Source organism: Coturnix japonica, chromosome 20 (genome assembly GCF_001577835.2).
Source record: "Coturnix japonica isolate 7356 chromosome 20, Coturnix japonica 2.1, whole genome shotgun sequence".
NCBI classification, from domain to species: Eukaryota; Metazoa; Chordata; class Aves; order Galliformes; family Phasianidae; genus Coturnix; species Coturnix japonica.
In genome coordinates, this window is record NC_029535.1 from 9,750,774 (window position 1) to 9,777,919 (window position 27,146).

General features: G+C 41.1%; 1 protein-coding gene across 1 annotated transcript; it reads right to left on the minus strand.

The window, feature by feature from the left end:
* Positions 1-8,703: 8,703 nt before the first annotated feature.
* Positions 8,704-22,677, minus strand: EDN3 (endothelin 3). The gene is made up of 5 exons (XM_015882102.2): positions 22,347-22,677; positions 21,755-21,992; positions 11,641-11,805; positions 10,978-11,078; positions 8,704-10,162 (listed from the first exon to the last, which is right to left on the minus strand). The coding sequence occupies exons 1-4, from the start codon at positions 22,396-22,398 to the stop codon at positions 11,006-11,008; spliced, it is 528 nt and encodes a 175-aa protein (XP_015737588.1). The 5' UTR covers positions 22,399-22,677; the 3' UTR covers positions 8,704-10,162; positions 10,978-11,005.
* Positions 22,678-27,146: the final 4,469 nt, after the last annotated feature.

The following is a 27,146-nucleotide window of genomic DNA, read 5'->3' on the forward strand; positions in this document are numbered from 1 at the left end:
AGATTTGGTCCTAGTGATGATCTGAATGAATGTCAGGTGAAGTCAGGAAAGATTCTGTTACTTTTCAGTAAGTTTTGAGTTAAATCTTAGTGGAAGTTTACTGCTGCTTCATTTCTGCCATTGTGGCTATTGACTGTGTGCATGTAGGCCTGCATTTCTGAGAGCTCAGCCAAGGGCCAAGGAAGTGACTATTCCCCTGTATTCATCACCTGTGAAATGGTATTTGGAGGCTTGGGTCTTGTTGCAGGGCCCACAATGTATCAAACATCAGTTTTTCAGTTTTGGTACAAAAATAACGGTCTTTGTCTTGGCTTCTGATAAATGTTTCCTTGTGATGATTCTGTCAATCAAATCATTAACTACATCTTAATTGAAAGTGTAATCCTATAGCTCTGTATTTGAAAGAATGACAGGAGGAGAAATACGGCAGTAATCACATCTGAGTAGACAAGAAAACACATATGGAATGCACATGTAGGTAGGTATGTGGGGAGGTTTATTGAGGTTCTTGCAGAAATAAGGGAATAATGGGAAAAAAAAACCACCCCAAACCTGCTGTAGCCACTAAAAGCTAAAAAATCACTTTTTTCTCTCAATGCTTTTAAATCATTCTTGGACTTTAATAAGCTTGGGTTGAGTGTGGGGCATGTGCTGTTGTCTTGTAAGTATTAACAGGGCTCAGTAAAAATCCTACACTGTGGCTCAAAATCGTAATTTGTAAACAATTATACTCCAGATGTCTTTATTGGTATCTGCATGAACACAGTCTATGATGGACTAATGCTTTTGTCAGTCATGGTAATGACAGGATGCTGGTAGAGGCAGGGCTGGGAGCATTAAACTTTGTTCTGCTAAAACACTGAGGAAAAAAATGCTGCTGTAGACATTTATTTCCTAAGATCACCTGTGTTTGGGGGATTTGGTGCTGCCCCTAACATTAGCACTACAAATTGTACTGCCAGTAGCTAAACCTTAACAGAAGGACAGCTGAGAAAGGCAACTAAATGCCAGTTCTTCATCACCTTGCACTAGAAAAGGTAGATACCTTTTTTTCTTCCTTCTCTAAATCAAAAGGGAAGAGAAAGAGCAATTAAAACCGGGAGTGACTGAAAGTCCAAGTACAGTAAGTATACATCCTCCTCTTTTATGGCTTCCATCTATAGCCTGTCTTAGAAGCACGATGGAGCCATCATGAGGATGCTACTTTAACTGTCTGCTGGCAATAAACCCTGAGGCAGCTTTTAGGAACTGTTTTTGCAGGTACAAATGAAGGTTGGTGGACTGAGAGACAAGGTAATATCTCTTGTAGGTTAAAGGATCCAAATACAGTTTTAGTTTTGGCTTTAATAGTTTGGTTTCCATTAGTCTGTGTGCTGTGGGTTGCACACACCCCTCTGATGTGCTTCTATGTATCTTTTCTATTAGTCTGTCTTGTTTGTTAGGTAGTAAACAGCAAAGATTTTCTTGTACCGTGTGTGATGGGAGCAGCCTGAGTAGAGGTTCATGGAAGCATAATTACATAACTAATCTCATTAGACGTCATTCTTCCTGATTCTTTATTGCCATCTTCCCTTTTCAGGTTCCATGTTGTTAGCTAAGCCATCACAATTTTCCCTTTGCCTTTGCTTACTATTAACTTTCCTTTCTAAAGCTTTCATCCAAAACAAGTGACTAATTTGCTAATGTTTGCTTCTTCTTTGTGGATTCTGTCCTGTGTTAATGAAGCTCCATATAAATACAGATGCACTTGCAGTGTAAACTTGAATTTTGCAGAATATTACCTATTTAAAAGATGGGTATTTCTGATCCCTAAAATGCTGAGGTAACCCTGTGGATGGAGAGCTGAACAGTCTTATTGTTACAGGCTGTTGTTTCCAGATGGTGAATTTGGGAAATGCATTGCTCATCTCAGTCTCAGCTTGTTGGTTGTGAAACAAATGGTGATAACTTTTTATGTGCATTGCTTTGAGAATGGTGGATGAATTACGGCACGTCAGTATGATAACAGTGTTCTCCTAGCTTGTGCAGTAGAATCTCTGCAGTCCTCAAAGAGGCTAAATACATTCTTTTCTGGCAACATTTCCAAAGCAAACGGCTATTTCAGCTTTCCCCTGTGTATTTTGGTCTGCTAGGAAAGGTTTTTCACATTAAGTACTGGAATATTGCCATTGTTTCCAATGGATTTTATGACCAGCACTGAGTATTGTAAGGATAAGGTGTGCCACAAAATCTAATCAGCCAATCCTTTGGGGCTGGATAGGCCATAATGTGACTTAATTGTAGATAATCACCCTTAGTGGAAAAATGAACTGTAGTTACCATCTTCGTCCTTCGCTAGAGATTAATCTCAAATAGTCCCCGGACTCTATGTTGGTTTAAGAAAGAAAGAGAAGCTTTTAATTAAATATTGATTATAAAAGTAACTGTAGTATTTACCATTGTCTCACTGCTCTCCAGCCTTTCATTTAAACCTTCAGTAATTACTGCAAAAATTGGATTTTCAAGAAAAGTTGCAGTTCTTTAATTTCCTTGGATGGAAAAGGTACAGATGTGGAAGACAACACAGTAACTTTGGCACATCAAAGCTTTGTTACATAAAGACAAGGCTTAAAAGTACTAAGAAACTGTTATTACATGGTTGCTACAGACTAAGACCTACTTAACACAGTTATTATAGCCTTAAATCTAAATAAGTTCTGTTTGCCTCAAGTGCTTTTTAAAATCCAGACGATTGTAATAGAATGTGTGAGGTGGTGGGACAACAAAAGAAAGCAACTCACACAAGTATCTGGGTAATTCAGCAGATATTCGTGGATTAACTTCTATATCAATTAAGTCCAGATCAGATCATTCTTGACCACAAATCATTCCCATATGAGGACTTCTCTGTGAGTATGAGAAATAAATCGACATAATCAAAAGCAGGGCTGCCAATAGCCTGCAATTGTGGTGTCAGAGGAAAGGGACAGTGAGATATAGAAGTGAAATGATATTTGCATGAACCAAACCATGCTCACATGAACTGTTCTTTAGACCAAAATACTCTGGAGCAGTGCAGATATCCTGCAATGCTTTTGATGTTGCTGCACAGAGAGGATCTTTTGTGGTCAGTGATGCATCTCTCACAAGAACTTCATGTAGCCACGGTGCCTGCCATGAAGTAAGGAAAATATGAGCATGTAGGTGCATTCCCTGTAGAACTGAGATGGTCAAATGGTAGATGGTCAAATCATAGAATCACAGAACGGTGAGGACTCTTATAATGCCATAGAATGGCAGTAGGAGAATGAGGTCCTTGGTTAGCTGCTGCTTCAGAAGCGCTTTGGGTAAACTGCCTTGGAGATATATATATGTATTTGTTTGCAGTGTTGCTCAATCAGAAAAACTTGTCCTATTTCAGATAAACTGCCATAAATGAAAGAAAAAAGGTTTTATTAAAGTTTTGAGGTGTACTTGCTATTTGCAAGAGGGAAGGGCTGTGCATATATGTATTAGTTAAGTTGTATGTGATAATCTTGTATTACTTTGCTCAGTAATGCTATTTCTATGATGCTGGTAACAGGACACATGTGTAAGCAATAAGAATAGTCTCTTAGTAATAGGTCTACATCTACAGCAGTAGATAATTTTAAAACACATCAAGTTCTCACATTGCATTAAGTGAAGCTCCTCAGCAAGGTAACTGTTTAATTGTGATGGTCTGAGCTAATGTGCATGCTGTATGGAACGTGTAGTGGTGTGAGGAAGGGACAGTAATTCAAGTGGAGCTGCTGGTGGATGCAGACAGATTAGTGGTACATATGTTTGATAGAGCAATGAAAAGTTGTGATGCTGTGTGCAATCATCCTGTGGCTACGAAGTGGAAAAAAACAGTGCTCAGTAAACATCGTAAGGCTGTTTTCCATAAATGAGGTCTGCAAAGAACGCAATCTGAAATGGGAGAAACAAAAGCTAAGGGTGAGAACTGGTCTGTAGAGACTGAGCAAAACTTGTGATGCTGCCTAACTGAGGAATATTCCAGACTGCTGGTGTTCCAGTTCACACTGCTAGACATCCTTCTATGAAAGTAATATTAAAAATGTTTGTTTTAAAGTCATGCCTTATTCAGCCCAGATGACAAAAACACACTTATCAAAAATGCTGGCAGCTGTTTTCCAATAAAGCTGTTGAAAGATTGTGCTGAACTTATCCTTGCTGCAGCAGGGATAACAGATGCTGGAGGCCTCTCTGTTTCACATACTGTGTCTGTGCTATGATCTTTCTTCAGCAGTATTTCTTGAAAATTAGGAAAGGGGAGATTGGAACCTTAAGCTTCTTCCAATAGGTGGTGTTTATTTTGAACCTGGTACTTTTTTGTTGCAGTGAGGCAGGCAAGGCAGAAGCAGCTTAGAGCCAGGCAGTACCTTTTGAAAGCAGGTATGGGTAGTGCTGTATGTGTTGTACCATGGGTTGGATGTCCTCATCTCTGCTGCTGGTAACAAGATGTTGCAGTATGGAAATATTTCTAAACATGTTGCAATCTAATGTTACCTAACAGTAATGACGTATCAGCTTTCATGTTAACCTGTTTCTAAGCCATTTGGTTGGAAGGTGTCAGTGATGGGATTCTAGGGAGACTGGAACTGATCAACCAGAGCAGTAAAAATTGGGCAAACAATATGGGCATCAACATGTGGCCAGCCCAAACCAAAGGAAGCAACGACTCAAACGTGCTGTGTCTCTGTGCTTCTCTGAATCACCACCAGAACCAAGTGTTTAAGCTTGTGTGTATGCTACTCCAGGCACTGTATAGCTCTGCTTTATTAGACAAAAAAAGTAGTTTGCTAGCTAAGGGGAGACCAGTTCCTGAAAGTGTCTGAAGAGGAGCAGCTGCTCCACTGGAAGACACTGATCCTTCACATGTCCTGACATGATTAGAGTGCTTAGCAATACATGTATCTTATGGAAAGAAACGTGGCTAAGGCCTGCAGGGTCTTAACTTGGGCTTTGTGTTTGGCCTTGCCTGTGTGTCAGTAATTAGCCCAAGATCCCATGTTGGGATAGCAGGATCAGAATTGTGGTTCTATGATTATGGAGTTCTTATGCAAAATTTCCTCCTTAAGCTTCTTTTTTTTTCATCTGTGCTCCCCCAAATACAGAGCTAAATTATCCAATCTCTTTGGAATTCTGCTTCAAGAATGTTAATCAAAGGCAAACCTCAGGGTCTGGCACAAGTGTTTTGAATATTTTAATTCATGATCAGATTTGTATAAAGAAAGGTTTCACATTCAAGAATTCCAAGGCTTAGATTCAGTCTGGTACTTAATTATAGTGTCTTAAAATCACTGCACAACATGACCCTTAGCTTACCCACAACTGTCCAAACTGGCACCAGGAAGAGCTGAGAACTGGCTTCACTCTTGTGAAATTAATGGAATTCTCTTTTGAGATATAAGGAAACTAAGCACAGATTAAAGAAATATCTCTTTAGGGAACAACGTCTTAGTGGTATCAGAATTGAATGAAAACATGCACAGTTCCAGGAATCGTCTTCTAAAAGGCCATCTGGGCTTTGATTTCAACACCTTCTTTACACTGGTTATGTAGTTCACTTTGTGTGCTTGGAGAATACCAGCCAAGGACTGGGATATTGTTTTCTGCTTGGCTCTGCTTTTACCAACCTTGTCTTCATTAGTAGCCCCAAACTCTCTGAATTTGTGTTTATGGGACAACTTGACTAAGAGAAAAACAGTTTAACGTACCTACTATGTGTCTTAAGCTATGGTGAACTATGATCTACTGCAGGAAAAAAAGTCATTCTGTGTGATTTGGGATTAAATTCTGAAGTGGACCATGTGTCCATTTTAGATACATCCTCATAAACTGGATTTCCTTTATCAGCGTGAGCTGTTTTCACTTATTAATGGGTTAATGAATTAGATGTCTATCTTTCTCTGCATGCCCTTGTGCTTTTGCCCTGGGAAAACTAATTCCAAATGGACAAGAGCATAGTCTGTCTTCTAATGTGTTAGGTACAGACATCACCTCATAGCATAACAATCTGCTTCATCACACAAGCAGGGCAATGGGATAATGCTACCTAAATACCATTGCCACTAGTGTTCTCAAGCTCAGCCTGCTGTATACTTTGTAATTTGTCAGTGTAGTTCATCTACCCCTCCTTTGAGAGCTGCCCATCTCAAAGTGCCACAGCCTCAGCTTGTGTACTCATTTCTGTTGTGTTAGTACGTGTAGCTGTTGCTGTACTATGAACTCATGTTTGCTTCTTATAGCTTGCTCCAATATGCTGAATTCTTGGAGAATGAATCTCAGGTCCATTTAGAGGTTGGTAGGTGCCAAGAGCATGTCAAAATAAAAAGAGATCTAAGCTGGAACTACTGGTGAGTGTTTTCAACATGGACAGTACTGTGAGGTTAGGCTAAGACTCACTAAGAGCCCAAGAATTCCATGAGGTATCTCTCGTGGCAGGACTTGGACCTCATTCAAAAACCTTCTTGCTTCTCAGTTATGCTACTGGCTATCAGCACAGGTCACTCAGCTACAGGGATAACTTTGGAGTGCAAACCAAGGCACGCCTGTCTTCCAGTGCACTGAGAATCTTGGAAGTTAAAATACTTCTTAAAATTCACTTATAAGTGAAGTTTGGCAAGATAGCACTGTAGGGTAAACAGAAAGCTCAATGTGTGCTCTAAATTGATATATCATAAGTCTCTCAATCCTGACACTTCTTTGTATTATAAAGCTCTCCAGGTTCTATCTTTTCCTTTTGCAAAGTTCTAGTGGTGAAAAAAAAGATTGTTTCCAATCTCATCTGTTTGCAATTCTGCTAGGATTCTATTCCAGTAGACTTCAAGCTATGGATTTACAGATTTAATGTTCATACGGTTGGCATCTGTTCTGTTTCTAACAATAACTTTACATTTTTCAGCCATACTTGTTAGCCCAGATTTTACTTCTATAACATGCACAGTTTTGTCTTCTTAAATCACATTGAAGCAAACTTTCCTCATGGTTCTCTGCAGTTTTTCACATCAGTGTTATTTTTGCTTAGCTGTTCCGAAGAACAATTTCTAATAGTAACATCTTGTATATGGAAATGTTCCTGGGTGTTGCCAATGGGAACATCATTCCAGCTTGAGTGCTGTATGACTAGAGGTATTCTAGGGTGGATCTGGTAAGAACACATACCAGAACTGTTGGCCACTATTTCCTTCGGTCATTATGAAGAGAACATTACAGTGCATGCAACATATTTGCATTCCTGTTGTAAAGGAAACTGTTATAAACTTGTTTTTCCTCAGCTGTGTTTTGTAAGAGGAGTGCTTAGATGTCAAATGTCAGGGATTGAAAGGCATCAAAAACATTTCATTCAGCCTTTGCTGGCTCATCAGGCCAACAGTTTTGGTTTTTATTACAGAGGAAAACCAATTCAGTTCTGTATTTAATGACAAATTGGAGGACGTAGTAAATTCCTTTTAGCACGTTCATAAAGCGTATGAGGAATGATTTGTCACAATCTAGCCAAGAGAAAATTATTTTTGTGTGCACGACAACCTTAATGTGTCCCATCTTCTCCCACCCATGTATCTGATAAGCTTCAGCGGATTACAAACAACCCTTAGTAAGGGAAGTTAATAAATCAATGGCATATTTTAATTTGTCCAGATTTATTTATAAAGATTAAGTATCTTTCCTCATAAAGTCAATTGAGACTCTGTTTCCTTTCCTCCTTCATGCCTTGTCATCTCTATGTTGACTTACAGAAGGATCTACTGAAGGGCCCAGCTCTCAGATTTTACAATCATTGTATAATCTTTGGGAAGAAGTGAAAGAATAGTAATTTCAAAAGCAAGTACAGCAAGCAAGAAACCATTTACTCTGATGTACAGGAAATGTGAACTCTGCTCAGGGAATAGCTCCCGTACTGCAGGAAAGCTGCATGCTCACAGCTTTGACCCCTCTGTGTCTTGGGCCTTTCACATGGCACAGCCAAGGAGTAAGAAGGGAGGGGGTGATGATGGGGACTGTTGTCCCTGTGGCCCTTTACCATTCTTACTGGTATGTTTAATGTGAACAGGCTTTACTGCACTGTGAGCCCCCATACTTGTTTTTTGTGCTGTGGGGACACAGGATGACATACTGCTTTCCTCTCTGCCACAGACCTTTGCACACTCTGTTTTCACACACACCCCTTCCTTTTCTAAGAAAAGCTTAGAAAAGAAATTCTTCCAAGCCTCCTTCCTACGTTGTTCTCCAGGCTTCTGATCATTTATTGTTCCTATTGCTAGTAATGACTGAAAACTGCATTTCTATTAATAAGAGCTAGAATGAGAACTGACACTGACAGAATTAGAACAGAGTTAAATGTAAATGGCTGTACATGGAATGGAGTAAGAACTGGGACATGTTGGGAAAACACACAGCAGCGTCCCCCAAACAACATCCCAGAATAGTTCTGTACATTCTTTACATCTAACATGCTGACGCTATACCTGGAAATACATGTATTTCTAACTGCTGCAAATAATCCTTTGATGGTTTATCACACTGTAGGAGTTGCTATGTGCTATGGTTAGGCTGTGGTTGGACTTGATGATCTTCGAGGTCTTTTCCAACCTGGGTAGTTCTGTGACTCTATGATTCTATTCTATCATTTGTACAGCAAACAAGATACCGACGCAAATGCAAGAGCTGACAAGTATATTTACTTTTATAACTATAATAATTTATTTATGAAATATATCCACATATATATAAAATATATCATATATTTTGGCAAAGACCTCCCTTTCTTTGTTCAAACAAAGCCTATTACCTCCATTTTAAGTCCATAGAGCCCTTTTTTACTGTTACGTTCTTTTTATTTTGCAGTTTTTGTTTTAGTCTCCATCTGTCTTCTGATAAAAATATAATTTAATGTCATCTGGTTACAGTTTAACTTCTGCACCCTGGGGAAGTCTGCATGAAGTTCAGTCAAACAAGCAAAAAAACCCATCTATAATGTCGCAAGCAGGGGGTTTTCTCTCTCTTTTTAAATTATATTACTGAATAAGATTTGCAAAAGGCTTTTTTTTTTTTTTTTATTTTTTTTTTTTTAGCTTTACTATCACTCTTGCATCCTCTTAGAAAAATAAAAAATAATAAATAAAATAAAAAAAGAATTCCATATTTTCTGAAGAAATCATTTACATTGAGAAGTGTCCAGGGACGGATATGATCTTATTGCCAAGTTTCCAAGTTGTTCAGTGGTGTTTCAGCAAAGAGATAAAGATGTGATTTAAAGTACTAGCAAAGATGAATGTATGTACTGTGGATGATAACGTATGTAGGGGCTTGGAATAGCATATAGTCCAGTACAGTAAATTCTTTTGTGTAAAGTTTCATTTGAAGTTCCACGGTCCTGCCCTTTCATTTCTAGGAAATTCTTTGGGATTAATTACTGGAGTTCTGCTCATAAATTACAGCACATCCCCGAATAATCGCTGTAAATGTATTTGAATGGAACTTTGTAGTGCAGGAATAATTTGTGCATAAATTCGGTAACCTATTGAATACTCAATGTATACTCTTAACTTGCTATAGTTTATAGTAATGTTTATATTAGATGTTCATATTTATTCTGCATAGATACTGTTATTTAAACATCTGCCACAGAGTTACAATATGATGATTCAGGCTTGCATACATTAACAAGAGAAACATTTTGCATCTGTTTATTCTTATTGAGCACTCACATATAGGCAACTTCTAACTCATCACCTCATCCAATTTCCATTGCCCACAGAATACTGGATGGATTCTTCAGACACGTAGCAAGCAGTAACTGAAACAGTGTGTTTCTATTGGACTTTTTAAACCAGGTAGAAAAATGTTTCCTGAAACTGTTGCTGAAGTTTGGATCCACCTTAGAATTTTTCTTCAGTGATGATACATTCCCTGCAAGGTTGGGTGATAGTTATCCTTGACTGAGGTTCTCAGGAGGGGAGCATGGAGAGAGCTGCTTCATACAGGTTCACCTGCCCTCAGAATGGCATTGAAATGAAAGTGTTGCACGCTGCTGAAGTCTCCACTGGCATCAGACTGAAGCATCAATTTTGTCCATCTCAAGGGAGAGTTGTAGCTTAAGTTCTTGCTTCTGAGCTTCAGCAAGCGAACATGAAAGCTAGACAATCAAGCAAACAAACAAAACCTGCTGGATTAGTCTGAACTCCCCACAACCTGACAGAATTCTGCTTCATCTCTTTGATTACACACACAGAGAAAATCCCGTCCAGACACTTAACTAGGTCTGGTTACATAACTGTAACAAAGAAATTCTAGGTACTTCCCTGCACAGCTGTAATGTTGGGGGGTAATGAGGTGATTTGTATTTATTCTTAAAGTTCTCTATTTCTAACAGCTGCTTTATTTCACCCAGAACTGGAAGTATTTGCTTATTGTGACATCATTTTCATTTCTTGGGTAGCAATAGTAACAGTATTAAGGGCAGTAAACATGGATCTGGGTCTGGAATCTTCTGAGACTTGCTACGAGGTCACTGCAACCTCTTCATATCTGGAACTTAAAGCAGATTTATTGCCCCTCCAAACTCTTTTCCACAGCTTGTTTGGTTGCTGTACCTTGGCACGTCAGTTTTAGTAGAGCAGTGCTCTGTCATGTGTAGCTCAAGTTGCTACAGTGCTAATTGAGTAAAGAGATGATAGACAGGAACAGCTCCTGCCCTTAAAAAGAAAAAATGGGACTATTTCCAAAACGTGTGCTGGCTTAAAGCCAGAGAATCTGATTTCTGAAGGAGCAGCAAGAGGAAGGTTGGAGTAATCTTGTGTGTAATAAATAATTCTGTTTATTATATAATCTACTGGGCTAAATCTGCCCATAGCATTCAAATGAAAGAATTCAGTCTTGTAAAAATACAAACAGAATTCTGGAGCAATCTTTCTATTCAAGAGCAAATGGAACCAACCACCTGAGCTGTACCTGACTGTTCAGAGTCTTCTATGCTCTGCTACTGAACGAACGCGTGCTGCTCCTCTTCCCTGCATCGGTCCTTCTCTGTTGTTTTCACTGATCCATGGTTTCTGAGGAAGAGAGAACTGTTACATTTCCACCCAGTGTTCCCATCAGTTACCCTTACACACCTGTTCATAAAGTGACAGCATCACACTTGTCTTTAGATGATGTAAAACTTTGCATGTTTTGCATGTTTTTATTCTAAATGAATGCTAATAATTTTTTATATTACAATAAAGACTCCAGGTAGAAATGGAAGAAGGAGGATGTTTAGGCTTTTATGGTAGCCATGGCTTGGCAAGTAGCCGGGCATCAGTCTGTGCAGGAGTTGGTGATACCCTCTGCATTGCCTGTTGGTTTTTTTTCCCCTCTTTCCTTTACCTGTTAAATTAACTTTATCACCATGTTTGAGTTTTCTTCCTTTTGCTCTTTCTGATCCCACATGAGGGGGAAGGGAATGAGTGACAATGTGGGTGCTTGGCTGCTGCCTGGGGTTAACCTATGCTACTAGACATGAGAATCTGAATCAAAATCAATACGTTGCTTAATCAGCTTCTTTTGATATGTGGCGTAATTAACTTGCATGAAATAATCAAATAATATGGACAGTTATTGGGAACAGGCACTCACCTACTTCTGTCTTGCATTCTTCTACAAAACTGCATGCACTGTTTGTCATGAATATCCAAACAAGAGCACCGAAATGAGGGCTGGGAAGTACTTTGATTCTGGCCTGTAGATCTTTTGCCTCTAAAGCTGCCTCTGTAGTTAGAGAGCCCATATGGCACAGTCCTCCTGTTGGAAGAGCCACAAATAGTGTATATTTTAGGAGCCAATTAAGATGCTTTTTGTTTTAGAAAACAGAGCTAGATTAAAAAAAACAGAGAATAAGTGAGGTAATCTTCCACACATGATCTCCCACAGAAAAGCAGATACATGTTCCTTACAGCAGCAGACCAAGAAATAGCAAGACTTAACTCTCTGTATTTCCCTGAGGCCTGGCACGATTTGTTCATTTGTGGGTTATAGCTGGTGACATCAGGACGGGGCACGCTTCACTACTCTGTTCTCATGTCTCAAAAACTGTTCTCCTGAATGGTGTGAAAGTATCTCAATCAATAGCAGATTTATACCACACAACTGCTGGAGACTCACCAAAGTTTCAGTGCGCTCGAGGGCTGGGCTATGCAAACCACAGCTCCATAGAGATCCAAAGGCAGAAAAAGGAGTGGAGGTGGGAGAAAAAAAAAGAGTTGGGGAGAGGAAATAAGAGTGGTTATAGAAGGGTTAGGGAAAGGTTATAGGGCAAAGTCTGAATAATCAGTCTGGAAGCACTGACTTCATGTACTTGGACCTCTTTCATTGCTTTCATAAAAACATCATTAGGCTATTAATTGGGAAGCAGCAAATCTTCCATTTTCCCACACTCATGGTGGGCTGAAAGGTTTAGCAGCATTATTTCTGTAATCTCTGCAATAATTTCTGATGTAACATCAGTGCTGTTAATGCAAATCAGTTATTCAAACCTCTGCACTGCTGCTAGTACGTACTAGTTTGTAACAGTGCACCTCATCTTCCACAGCCTGGAGCAGACCACGCCCATCGTATATGGGTTTATCACAGAAATTACAGAAAGATACAAAACCAGAAGCAGTGTTTCTGCATGCTAGTAACCATTAGAAGGTCTTTCCATAGCAGATGCTGCTCTGTTTAACATCTGTGCAGAAACAGTTGTGTGTTTTTAGCACTTCCTTCATTCTGTGATTATGGCTCAACACTGGAGAAGATCAAGAATATGCAAATGACCCTTAAGACCAAGAGCTGATTACTCTGAGTTGATTTTGTCCCGTTGTCTCGTGCAGACATTTGAGAAGCTGTCTGCTGTCCTCAGTGTTAAGTCTCCCTTTGTAAATGAACAGCATTAATAACTTCATACTGTCATGTTGTGTGCCTGCTCTATACTGTTCAGAACAAGGACTGATAACTTCTGTCGTAACTGTTATATACTCATATTTTAGATCAATGTTTTTTTATGTCTGGTTTTCAGAGGCAGGAACAGGGAGAAGCTCCTGCATTTCTAAGGGTGGGGAATGCTCTATGGAAACTCTCTGGGAAAATTTTGTTATTCAACTTCTTGCTCAGATTTAGGCTGGAATGAAAGGAGGAATTTTGCTCAGTCCAACCAAGCATGAAACCCCTATTTCATGGCAAATGGGTTGCAAAGGGATAAGGAACCTTTCACCGCTCTTACAGATGTCTTTCCACACTGAATTAACAAGAAATAAAATACTGTGGTATTTTATTATTGTTATTTAAAGAGGTTCCTTGTTGAGTCCACTTTTCCAACATATGATACCTTTTTTCTTATTCTAATTATCTAAACGCATCTCTCTGTGGGACTAAGCTGTGGCTTGGCCTGTGTCAGAGGTTTTGCCTTCACAGCTGGAGAGGCAAAAGGGCACATGTGCTTTTGTCCTTTGCTGCTGCATTTTGCAAGTCATAATCAACTTCAATTTCATGTTAATACCTCAGTATGGGAACTACGGGCCCACTGCATGTCTGCTGTCTTTCCTAAGAGACAGTCAATTCCAACAAACTGACAGGGGTGGGCAATGTGGTGTAATTACGAGTGATAAGAACCATGAATCACAGCCCTAAGCAAAGGAGGGGGCTGATATTTTAGATACCGCTTCTGATCTTTCTAATGAAGCACCTTCTGTTCTATGAAACTTGCAAGCTCAATGCTTATTAGAGTGTACTTCATAGCAAAGAAGTTGAATTCAAGAGCACTTCATTCTCAGTGGCCCAAAAATAAATGCAGATGCAATGGTGTTTTCAAGTGTAAAAATTATAACTAGAATGCCCAAGCAAATATTTTTGTGAGCTGATGTGCTTGTTGGAAATGTAATTGTTACTCCACTGTGTCTGTGCTTTTAATTTCTAAGGCAAAAATTCAAAACCAAAGCAGATGAGCTTCAAGAGCAACCCAAAATCTTTTCAGCAGGATTCATTAAGAGCTACATAGTATAGCTGGTGTTTTCTTGCCTGTCAGGTACTCAGATGCAACTCATAAATCACATCATTTAAGCAAATGCTAGTGTGTGCATGGCTATCATTCCAGCAGCTGAAAATGTTACTGTTTCAAGTTAGTTCATGCCACTTTCTCAGTACTTCAGAAGTGAGAAGAGATGCCAGAGAGATTCATTTGAACAGGTATCAGAAGCATTTGCCTAGCAGCGTTACTTAATCTTAGATTGTTACAGGTGATTAGCAAAAGGCTGCTTGTGCAGCAAATTATATGGTGCTGCAATGCTCAGGTTCAAACTGACAGATGTAGAATCACAATTTCTGTATGCTCAGTGGAAATCATTATCAGTGTTTAATTGCCCACCAAGCATTTGCTTAGCCAAGAAGTTACTTTGCTTCCCCTTTCAGATGAGGTACCTCTTTTCTTTAGTCAAAGCTTGCTGGCTTTAGTATACCCAGGGCAGTTTGTCTCCCCATGGAGAAGATGAGGAACAGCTGAACTGGCAGAGGTGCATTTCTTGGCTTGCCACTTGCTGGGCTTCTGGGGATCCTGAGCAGCCAGTTCCCTTGTGCTGTGTTCCTTGTGGTTATGACCAGCTCCCTGGCCAAAGCATGGGCTGAGAGCTATTTAGGAAATCTTTGAAAGCTTCTATTTAAGACCCACAAATATAAAGTAAAAAATATTTGCACAAGAACTATGGCCTGACCTTCGAATCAGTACACATCATTCTTTCTTTTGGAGAACAAGATTCTCCTAAAGCAGTAAAATGGTTTTCCACACATTAAAGAGCAAATGGGTACTGAGTCCTTTATGCCTGTCTTCTCTCCAAGGAGACCAAGCAAATCCATGCAATTCTGGATCAGCCTGTGCAATATGAACCTGCAAATCAGACAGTCAGATGCTAAATAATCTAGACTATTTCTGTACTTGCACCCACAAAACAAAATATAAAAGCTCTACTACTGAAAGCCAGCTAACTCTTGAAGCAAGCTTTTGCTTTTAAATTAACAGAGATGGGCATGTTTAAAAACAAACAAAAATACAAATACTGAGTGATAGTGAAATGGCCATTCTAAACCCAGAGATATTGGTGCAAGTTTCCACAGAAGGAACTGCCCATTGAATGATCACTACCTTTAAGTCTAATTGGGAACAGTATAATTTGCTTATGTCCAGCTGCCCCTCATTTATACTACAGTGAATGTTCAGAATTCAGGCAGCCAAATCCAAACAGTTTATTTTAATTCTTATAACATGTGGCTGAGTTTCTCATGCTATGTTATAATTGACCTATGAGCTGCTATTATTTTCTACTTTCCCAGCCACTTAAACACAGTAGATACCTCCAGGGCACTTGAGAGTTTCAGCCAAAACAAAGGGATGAGGGGGTTGCAGCATTCATCTTAGATGCTGTGATTTCAGTATTCAGCAATATATATTCTGGCAGGTATCCAGGCCAACAAGGCTCCCAACTGTCTCCAGCATTCTCAGACAATCTTAACGTGTTTGAGAGCCCTGTAAGGACCACTAAGAACAAGGCATGTGGAAAGAAAGCAAAAATTAACGTAATAGAAGCAAACCAAAATGTATCCAGAATGAGAGATGTTGGGGGAAATAACAGATATTTCTATGTTCAATTTCATATAAAGCTGCTGCAGTAAGACTGTAGATGAGGAGACTATTGGCTGCTCCTAAAGTTTGCTCCAACTGTTTGCAAGAGGCATCATTTGTTTAAATGTGAGTAATTCACAATAGGATTTCATCCCATAATAATCTATTCCTCTTCATCATCATCATTTAAGGTGTAAATGCAATACAAATGTTCCTCAGAGAAGACTCTGGGAAGGACCCCAAATTAGTTAATTAGTTATAGCTAACTTATGTGCAATCCTGGCTCATTGCCTATCTACTTCACATATATTCTCACTGATCAGATGAGTTCTTTGATTTACTTCCTGCTGGGACTTTGTGGTACCCAACAGACTGCTGTGAGAGAACCAAAGGCAGATTGTTTCCCTGGGCATCTTCCTTTAGCATGCTATCGCAGCAGCCTTACAACAGTGCAGGCTGGAGCAAAACCCCACTATCTTGCTAGCAAAATACATACCTGTCTGTTCACCTCAGACACTCAATTAAACAGTGTAGTCACTATCAACTGAAAAAAGAAAATGGGCTGCATGCACAGTGTGCAGTATTTCTAGAAAGTGAGAAATGTGATGTGGAGGACATCGTTCCTTGGGACAGTGCTGTTGAGCACCCGGTCAAGCCACAGCAGGTGACAAGCAGAGCTCTTGTATCTGTTGCTATCCGCTGTGGTTTGGGTTTGGTTGGCAGTCATAGGAAAGTTCTTTCCCAGGATGCTTTCTGGGGAAGGTTTTGTTGGGGGTCTTCACAGGACTTTTCTTGACACAGGAGACCTTGCATGAGTGAAAATGTGATTTCTGTTCAGCAGTGGGACAGAGAAGTAGAACTGGGCTTCAGTAGAACCTTATTTCTAATCCAAGGGCTGGTGGCCACATAGTCCTATTTATCCTATATCCTTCTAATTCAAAACTGGATGAATCAATACTGTAGTGAATGTATTCTTCTAGATCACAGGAGAGGACTCATGTTTAATTATGACAAGGTTATATATAATCAGATTTCCTTGCACAAAACTATATAAATGCTTATAATTTCATAACCAAAGACAACTCAGCAATACAACCTGCATCAAAGCAGACCTGGAGAATAATCAAATCATAACTGAATGGCCGAATCAAAACAGATGTTTTTTTGTTAAAAGCCCTAAGAATATAAATTTTCATTCCGGCTCTAGAACTCCTTATCTTGTGGCTGTCAGAAGGATGTTACGTGTTTCCTCTATCGAATGTGATCAGAAAAACATCTGAGCTGAATGAAACTTGGAGCGCATTTCTTCAGACTATTGTTTAACATAAATACCTCGCACAAAACAGTTCCCATATCCTTTGGTACCTCACACCAGTTCTAATCTGCTCTCAGTTTAGTGGCAAGTGCTGTGATTGTTATTGAAAAAAATACATAACTGGGGCACTGTTTTCTGTTTGTGAGGCCTGAGCTCCCGTTACTCCTTTTTCTTCCTCTGACTGGCAGGGAATGTCATCAGTGAGGGGGGCAGCCCTAAAGCAAACAGACTGAGGTAAATCCCCAAAATCAAGAATGGCTGAAAAATAAGATGAATAAAGTGGCAGATTTTCAAAGCAAAATTCAGCGCATTTATGCTGGTTTCTGAAGGTCCCACAGGAAGTGCTCTCCGGTGCGTGCTTCTACCATTCCCCGCAGCGTGTATAGTTAAAACCTACTGCTAGTTTAAGAACAAAGCAAGCAAGAACCTAGGGGAAAACAAATAGCCTTAAACCTTAATGCTGATGAAAATGACTGTGGCTCAGTGGCTCTGGAGAATGCCTGTTCTTTGTTTATTCTTAGAATTAGACCAACATGAGCAGCTGTAGTGAAATGTCAAGGCACCAGTTATCAGCATGTCTCATCCCTGACCCCATCCTCTGCAGGGCTGGGTCCCACCGCGACATGGGATTTAGTCTTCAGAGCCAAATAATAATTTCAGGTCTTTCTGAGGACGCTGTTAGGATATCAGTACTGCAAGTACTGTAAATAAGGTTTTCAGGATGACTGAGAGGATGTATTCTACTTTTAGATGTGGAGGGCGTGCAAGCTGTGCATGTGTTAGAAAGACATCTAAGGTACACATTGCTGAACAGTGTGGGATGAAGAGATCTCAAAAAACAATCAGTTTAAGAGCAATTGGTTGGGAGAGATGATCAGGACACAAAACAGGAGAGTGTGAATTTGAGGCAGCTGCTGGAATGGAAATTGTTTCGATTGGAAATAAGACATTCACTAAAAACCAAAGTCATACTGATTTAGTTAACTTAGGATATGCGAACACTGGATCTATTTCATTCAAGAGAGTATTGTGACCCTTGTTTTCAAACAGAATAGGCATATAAAAAGCAAGCTGAGCTATTTCTTAGCCTAGAAGAATCTTATTAAAAGATTATGTTGTATTGTGTTACTGGAGTACTCTGAAGGTGTTTTTCCTCAAGCTTTGTATTTTTCTCACTGAATTCTAATTGTGCAAACAACTTGCACTGCTCTCACTAATAAAGCATACGCATTTTAATAGAGGCAAACTGGCTTGTCTACCTAAGAACATGCATGAAAGCTGAGGGCAATCAACAGAGATGTGAAGTCAGTGTGCAAAAACGGAAGTGTGAAAGGAGTTCAATTTGAAACCCTTTGGGCTCTGTTTGTAATAATGGCAAAGGATGGGTATGTCGGGTTTGCCTGACATGAATCCACAAGGTTAAAGCTGTGCTGACTCACAGTGTGAAGTCAATGCATGATTTACATATGCAGGAATAATAACTGTTTGTATAATCAGCCTAATAATCAAACCAGACTGTTCATCATGAAGTATAACCATGATAGAAGAAGCTTATTTCTGTTTTCAGTAAATCAATTTGCAACGCTGTAAAGTTTTGTGCAGCATTTTATCAAAGAAAAGTCTTCCAGCATTTTGAGTCAGAGATTTACCACCTCATTTAAGTTTTCACCAAAACAGTTGTAACTTAAAAGAAAAAATTTAACATTCCTTATTTACATCAATTCCTTTTCTCTGCTTTATGCCTAATTTATTTTTTTTCGGCAGTGAGTACAGCCAGAGATTCCTTAGTTTTGTTTAATTAACTGTTACTGTCTTGCTAAGGTTTTTCTATGTTTTGTCATTTGGGCTGTGTTAGGACAAGTGATGCACATGGGAAGTCTAATTTGGTAGTCTTCAAATGTAAGGCAAACTTCATGCATAAAATAAACCCCGTTCATCGTAAGATTCATGACTTCTTCACTTCTTTTGGCTCTTGGTTCTAATGGTGAACCATGTGTGCCATTAAACAGAGAGATCAGCTTTGCCTGGCTTGCAGCCACTGTTTTATCATGATTTCTTTGGGTAGCCAGAACTTTCAGTCTGATTTATTAAGATAATAAGCACTTGCTTAATTGTTCTGCAGAACAAGAAATCTTTAGTTGTGTTTCTTTATTTCCAGTAATATACAGGACAGTGTGTATATTTACCAAATGATGGAGATAATTCTCAAAAAAATAGGGAAAGAGTATAAAAGTGCTTTCAATAACATTAATCATTCAGGCTTCCTTTCAACAAAACATAATCTAAGTACTGAGTATCAGAGCAGCAAATGCAAAGATAATAGATCCAATTCTTCCTCTCATTGTGTCCATCCACTTGTACTGATTCAGAAATGTAGGTAATTGGCAGAACTGTTAGATTATGTAATGTGGTTTTTATAACATGGCCATGGAATACATTCAGTTTTTACTCCTCTTTGGAGCATAAAGAAATAGAACTTAATCTTTTGCTTTGATTTAGACTCCATAAGAAATCTGGGAGTTTGAGTGAGGAAGTCCTGATGAATATTCATCTATGCTAATTCTCCTTTGATAGTTGCTGAACTATTGCCACAATTTCTCCTTATATTACTATCTCAGAATTAAACCCCACTTCAGTATGTGATATCGTGTCCTCATGATAGCATTACTTTCCTATAGTAATTCTACTAGTTATTCTGAGCAAATATGGTGTTTCATGCTTATTAACATTAATGTCCTTCACTGAAACACATTTTGCACTGAATGTGCAAGCTCAACATGTGCTGAAATGCTTTGAAAAATGCTTTCCTGGATATGTGGACTTAAGCATTAAGCTGTAGCTGTATTACATCAGTGGGTACTGTTTAAAAGACAATTCATTCTTTCTCTCTTAAAATGTCTGTAGCTATAGATCAAGATATGAATCAAGATAAGCATAATTAGTAACTTGATAAAAAAAAAAAAAACACTGCAAACTAATTCTGAGTAACCAATCTTATCAGTGAGAACAATTTACCAGCTTTTAATTATCTTCATTATGAGACGTTAACTGTTGTCTGCCCCACATAATTGGGTTATTCTTTTCTGATTTAGCAGACTTTCTTTAGGACTATTTCTGTCTTCAGACTGGCGCTATTCTCAGCATGAAAGCTTTACACCATGTAAAGTAGCACTGGTGTGCTCAGTGGCCTGGACTCACCCCAGAGGTTCACAGACAAGGAAAGCAACACTCCAACGTGTGCACAGAGGATTTCTCAGTTAATTGGCAATAGCTGCAGTCAGATTCTGCCATCATATGTTTTTCTACAACTGTCAACTCACTGCTCTTTCTCAAAGAGGACAGAAATAGACCCTGTATTGGAAAGGCCTCTGCCTCTAGCGCTGTCTTCATTGAAACTTTAACCATTATTCCAGGGAAGGAGGGGAGAGAGTGATTTGTTTTGGATGTACCACAACAATGCTTAATAGTGTCTTCAGAATCACAGAATGGCTTGGGTTGGAAGGGATCCCAAGGATCATCAAATTCCAACCCGCCTGCAGGAGGCAGGGCCACCAACCTGCAGAAGTCTTATGTGGAGCCAGGAACTAGACTCGATCTTGTCCTTTGCAAGATGTTCCATTTAAGAAACGTGCTCTAAAAGTTTACTAACTTGTAACAAAGCAGGATACATATAGATGAAGATAAGTGCACCTTTCTGAGTACAGGTACCAGCAATGGACAGAAAACACTGTTACACTTCTTGGTCAGTTTGATGGTTAGACCTGAGGATCACAAAGATCTTTTCCAACCTTAAATGATTCTGTGAAAACCTCTTTTTGTCCACAGATTTTTCTGGTTGCCCATTCAGCATTTGATCCTCAAGGTTACATTTGAGCCATGTTTTTATTATGAAATATTAAAACTTATGGCAGCACGCATACAACAACATGAAGGCCCTGTTTATAAACAGATGTGCAGTCTGTACAGATCCAATGTTTACTTCCAATGTTACTCAGACAGGAGAAATACAACGGCCAAGGAAGAGGAGGACGCAAACCCTTTGGATGCAGGCAAAGCGTTGCTCTTCCTGGGCCATTTCTTTTAATTGGACGCTGTTGGTACCGGCTCCTGCCTTACTCTGAGCCCTTCACCCCGTCTGACCTGCAGGAAACTCACAATTTCCACTTCGTGGGAAACGTCGTGTTTTCAAACGCTGTTTTTATTACGAGTTGAACCAAAAGCACGTTTCCCATTCCCATAAATGTAACTGTCCGAGACACTTTGTGTAACACTGTAATCCCGGTACACCGAGGCTTTCAAAACTTAGTTTAACGTCAAAGCGTTTTCCGCCATGCTTTTTCTTTTTAACCATGAACAGCACATCTGCACTGACGCTACCGCTCCTTTCCCAAACAGTGGTTTATTAGAAACATGTTTCTCCTACAAAGTAGCACCTCCTTCCCCCCACTCCCGCTTTCCCTCAGCGTACACGCGGCGCTCCCACGCCGTGCGGGGCTGCGGGCACTGCCGGGTGTGTGTCATCCCGCGGGGCCCCGCAGGTGCCGGTTGCGGGCAGTGCCGTGATGCGGCACCGGGCGGTACCGCAGCTCCCCGCTGCCGGGCGGCCGCCCCTCGTCCCGCCCTGACCTCGGCAACACGCGTGGCGCCGCCTCCCCCCGTCGCTCCTCCAGCCGGGCCCTGCCCTCCCCGGGGGGCGCCCCCAGCCCCCTTCACCTCCCGGCGACCCGCGCGGGGCTCGGCTCCCTTCTCATCCCGACCCGCCATTTCGCGGCTCGTCCGCCCTCACTCACTCTGGGGTGTTGATCCAGATGATGTCGAGGTGGCAGTAGTACACGCACTCCTTGTCTTTGTAGGTGTAGCAAGTGCAGCGCCGTGCTCGGCGCCGCAGCACCCCGCCGTCCGCCTTGGCCCTGCTGCCGCCTCCCGGCACCGCCGCCGCTCCGTTCTCCTCCCGTTGCTTCTGCCCCAGCGCCGCCGAGCGCGGATCTCCGCCCGCCGGCAGGGAGCGGGGCCGGGGCGGCGAGGACCCTGCACCGCGGGAAGGGAAGAGAGCGGCGCTCAGCAACCCCACGGCAACCCCCGAGCCCTGCAGCCCCTTCCGTTACGGGACCCCGAGCGCAGCGCACCCCGAAAACTTGCAGGGCTGTTATTTGCACCGTTACGTCGCTGCTCGGTGCGGTGCAGCCCCGCAGGCTGCAGCCGCTGGGTTCTTAACCCACGCACGGCAGTGATGCCTTTGGTGCCCTGTTAGATACCGCGCATCGGAGCGGGCTGCTGCCTTTTGGGAGAAGGGCAAAAAAAAACAACCCAAAACCCAACAAAGCAGCCTTTCTTTGTATGCGTGCGTGGAAACGGCAAAAAAAAGAAAGAAATTCACGTTACCTGCAGTCGACGTAATCGTAAGTCCAAAGAGGAACAATAAGCCCAGCTCCATTAAACCCAAATTGCACGCTACTTTACTCCAGCCAGCGGTGAAGCTCAGAGGCGGCGGATCCGTTCCGGCCGGGCTCGTTCCGGTGCACACAGCGATATCCTCGGGCTGGCGGCACACGCCGCTCCGCAGCCGCTTCCCACGCGGAGGTGCGAGCGGCGGTTCTCCCACGTAGTTCTTTTACTTTCAGTACAGACTTAGTCCTGAAGGGGAGAGCGTTGTCAAAAGAAGGGAAGCTCCATCGCTCGGCTTTTCTCACACACACCTCCCACCCCACCCCCAAAATCCGAGCAGAAACCGGAGCTGCTGTTTCCCAGCTGCAGCCGCCTCCCGCCAGCGGACAGCTGCGGCCCCGGGGCGGGGGCTGCTGGCACTGCCCGCCCCCGGCCCGGCCCGGCCGTGCAGGTGAGGAGCAGGCGGCAGCAGCGCTCGGTGCAGCCTCCTTCCCCGGCAGCGGGAGGCGCATCCCTCCTGGCACTGCTAATGTCGCTTTTAAAAGGTCTGTAGTTTGGGTAAGACGGCTTGTGTGATAGAAACGAGAGCCTGAGGCTCAAATCTGAGCTACCGACTTAGGAAGTGATAGAAGGGTTTTGTTCTGCGTGCGTACCTGGTGCATGCATTTAGAACAAGACTGCTGCATGTGGCACTGTTTGGTGTAAGAATATAAACCACCCTGCGCTAGGCAAGGTTTAAGGGCTAAGGGAGTCTGTCATGTCATTACAGCAGAGTATAAGAACCTGTTACAGAGGGCATGTGTTGTAGATAGCTCACAGAGGAAGATTAGCACATTGAATTGTCAACATTTGAAATCAAAACATCCAAGTGTGTTTCAGTGCTACCAGAAAGAGCTGCCATCAACATTTCTTTCATGCGTCGTGCTGTTCAGTGCATTCCTTGGAATCTCCTCCACGAGTAGGAAAGTCACTGCAGGATCACTCCACTTACGTTATTTGAAGGCCTGATGCTGTTTTCTGCCATCTCACATTCTTTCTCCAGCCCTGCCCCCAACCCCAACTTCTGCTGTGGGCTGTTGAGCAACAACACTTATAAAAACATCATGGAGATGTCATGTCCTGTCAGTCTGTCAAACGGTGCCTTTGTCAGCTTCTAAAGTTTGAGAGTCCCAGGGGAGAACTTTGGTCTCCCATATCCCCAGCTAATGACAAAAGCACGATGCTCGTTAAACACATTCATAGTTAGAAAGTTCCTTTTTCTTCTGGTTTTGCTGACCCCGTGGTTCTCTGTGGACAATGAAATGGTTTGGTTAGCGTGACTTAGAAATGACAAGACTCTGCAATGTAGCACTGAAACATCAGAAGCAATGCAAGCAGCTCACCAAAGTATTGACAATGTTCAGACACTGAACAGAGCTGGGGAAGTACTTCAGTGAGTTTAGTTCTGATAATTTTAGATGTCTTCACTGCAAGTCTCTAATATCCTCATAACAAACACTATGGGGGAACATTCGATCCTATGCAAACTCCTGGAGTTAGCATTGCACTGAAGTTCAGGCTTAATCTAGCTAAGTGCTTACCTTCCTTTAAGGATGACTAATTGCAGTGACCTTCACTTTTAGATACGTTGTTTTGCTGGATGCTGAGTTTGTGTGTATTAAAGCCATGCTCTCCCCGCGGGTGCTGTATGGCTGCTGCTGTTTTGAAGATACAGTTACAAGGCATCTCTGAAAAAAGCCTGTTTCCATTATGTAGAAAGTAGAAAAGTAGAAGTAAGTAGAAAAACGAATTGCTTCAAGCCAGGAAGCTCTTGGTGTTGTACTCCAATACTGTTATATGGGATTGATTTTTGAAATTATTTACATTTTATTTCTTTATATTATTAATAGAAATTCATGGTGCTGTTACTGTTTAAAAGAATAAAGTTTAAGATGGATAATGTGTAACTGAATCATAGCTACAGGTTAGCAAAAAGGGCAGAAAAGGTGCTGTGTTATGAACTGATCCGGGTACATCTTCCAAAAAATACTCATCTATTTTTTTAATGATGTTTTGGAGGCCACTTCTACACGGCCCTACTTGTTCTTCCGTGTGTTTTTAAACACCAAAAAACCAGGGGAGGCAACATCAGCACTGATACCGAGCACTGTGCAAACAAAAGAAGTAATAAAATATATTCTGAAATCAGCTGTCAGGGTTCAGAAATTAGGGAGGGCAAAGTTGACCATATTTAAGCTTTGAAAGAAGATAAGACTTATATGGGAAGAAAGAGACTCTCATCAAAGGAGTTGGTACTTTTGGATGGTGTGGGCCTGATTCTCAGTTACAGTGATTATCAAGTTGTTTGTGCTATATATTACCTATGAAATGGGACTAGTTTTGTACATCTATTTGAGGAATATGCTTCTATTTATTAGAGGAAAAAACAAAAGAAAGAGTTTTCTTTGTTTTTCAAGCAGCTGTGGAGGCAGATTCCCAAGAGACTGGAAGCAAATTGGTTCAATCTATACTATTTTACAACTTCTACTTTAGATTTAACTTCCCAGATTCCACTTTCTGTTTCAGTTTCTAGTTCTTTAGGATGGATGGGTACTTCCAAAAATCTTGAGAGCTCTAGGCAAATGTATGGACTAAATCCTCTTCACACTTGCTAATCTTCCCATTTCCAACATATTCTTTCCTGCCCCTGTGCATGGCCAGCACAGCAGTGCTGTAGGAGCCAGAAATGCTCTCTACACACAATGGGATTTCCCCTATGCTAGGACACTTCCCCATTCTTAGGCCACCCAAGCAGCTTAAAGGAAGGCGATCAGTAGACCTGTGCTGTTGCTGGGTGTAAATATTGTATATTTGAGAAGAACTTACAATTGGCTGAAAGGAGAACGTATCTTAGAGATGAGGTCAAGGCTGAAGGAGTCCTGGAATGTGGAACAGCTGTAACAGATGACGGTAGGGAAAGTAAGCTCAGATTCCAGATTTTACATTCAGAAACCCCGGGCTGCCTTTTCAATTAGGAACATAATCTTGGTTTTGTTTAGTATTTCTATGTCCCTTGTTATCCCCACTTTATAAATACACTCCGGTGATTGTGAAGCAATCAGAGACCCTAGCAGTAATTCCACAGCATTTAACCTTTGTAACACAGGTGACTACACAAAACAGTTATGAGTTATAAAGAAGTTCCAGATGTTTTCAAGTAAGTTTGGTTACTGAGAGAAACCACTTAAATAGCTAACCATTGGAGGATACATTTACAGTAGAAATAAAGCCTGTATTTAAAATACACAGTAGAGTGTTGGCAGTGGGGGAGGCATTTTGGAGCTGGTGTCTGTTCTTACAACTTCACAGCAGGCCAAGAGGAAAGCTTGATCAGTACAGATATGATAATAAGTAAAAGCAACCAAACTATTTATTGTGCTTATATACTATATGGAGCTCTTTTCCCACTGTCTTGCTTCTTAATCACAATATTCTTTTCTGTTCATGAAAGGAAAGGTCCTTTTACTATGCAAGCACAGTGTGTTTAGAAGCATACTCAGCATCATTCACACAGTGTGAGCAATATAATAGATTGTAGCTGATAGAAAAAAATGAGCTGAAGTCAGTGGGTTCTGAAGAAAACATTCTTTTGCTTATGATTTTAGTTACTTTTCACTTGGGTTCTGTAGCCAGTAAGCAGAAGTTAATCTTGTCTCCCTCCTGTTATAGGCAGTCCTATTCTGATCCTTTTGATGTCAGTGGAAAGAATCCCATTTTTAGTGGCCTTTGAACCAGGTGTAAAAGGCAACTCATCATGTTGTATAGTTTGCAGTTGGGTAACTTGCTTAAAGGAGGAGGGTTGTGTGATCTATTTCTCTTTTCCCACTGCTTTTATTATCTTTAATACTCGTATGCTATCAGAAGTGAAGTAGATGCTTGATAAACACTGAAGAGAACAAGTATCCCTGCTCTGACCATATTACAATATTTAGGTAAAAACAGAGTAAGGAAGGAACTATATGGCTGTTTTTTCAGCCTCCATAGCAATAGAGCAGTGGTACACATATTTAATGATTTCTGCTTCTTTCAGCTGTTGTGAAATATAGGAAGGAGTTTGCATAAGATAACATATCCTGCTGTTGTAATATGCTGGAGACAGAGCTGAGATCTCTGGATAAGGAATGCTGCATAAACACTAAGTGCTGTTATCAATGCCACCACTCTCCCCAGGATCTGAACCTGACCTTACTTCCTGGATCCAAACAATCTCTGACTGTGGAAATAACGTGATTTTATAATAATACAATTTACTGTTTTGTTACCTGCTTTGTATAACCACATTGCTCGTGAATCTCTTATTTTCACATACATTTATTCAAATGTGGGCACGTTCCCAAAGAAAGAAAATTCCCTATCAAAATACAATCAAGCTGAACACTTCTGTGTTTGTAAAGAATGGTGACTGAGAGCTGCCAGCAAGAAGCTGAGGGCTGAAAACTGGGCTGGTTGTCTTGCCTAAAGATCTTGGCTCATTTACAAGCTGAGGAAGGCAGAGGGGCAGATCACTTGTGAGGGACATCCCATTCCTGGAGATGCACTGGCAGAAGGGGTGATGAGATGAGGGAGGGAGTGGTGTGCACTTAGAAGGATTTGGGTTCTGGCCTGGTTTTCTTTCCTCAGCAGCCTGATGGGGTGTCTGTGGTCAGTTGTCTGTGGCGTGAATGAAAAACAAGGAAGGGGAGATGTGAAAGTAAGATGGAGGACAGCAGCTGGAGACAAGGTGTGCCTTGAAGATACAGCTGGCCCTCATGCTGTTAT

Bases quoted from the DNA above. Each gene is read 5' to 3' on its own strand.
- EDN3 (XM_015882102.2), bottom strand. From the start codon at position 22,398: ATGGAGCTGGGCTTATTGTTCCTCTTTGGACTTACGATTACGTCGACT. The intron at 21,993-22,346 runs GTAACGTGAATT...CCCGCGGTGCAG, and splicing joins TACGATTACGTCGACTGCAG to GGTCCTCGCCGCCCCGGCCC. The intron at 11,806-21,754 runs GTGAGTGAGGGC...CTCTTCCAACAG, and splicing joins ATCTGGATCAACACCCCAGA to GAGGACTGTGCCATATGGGC.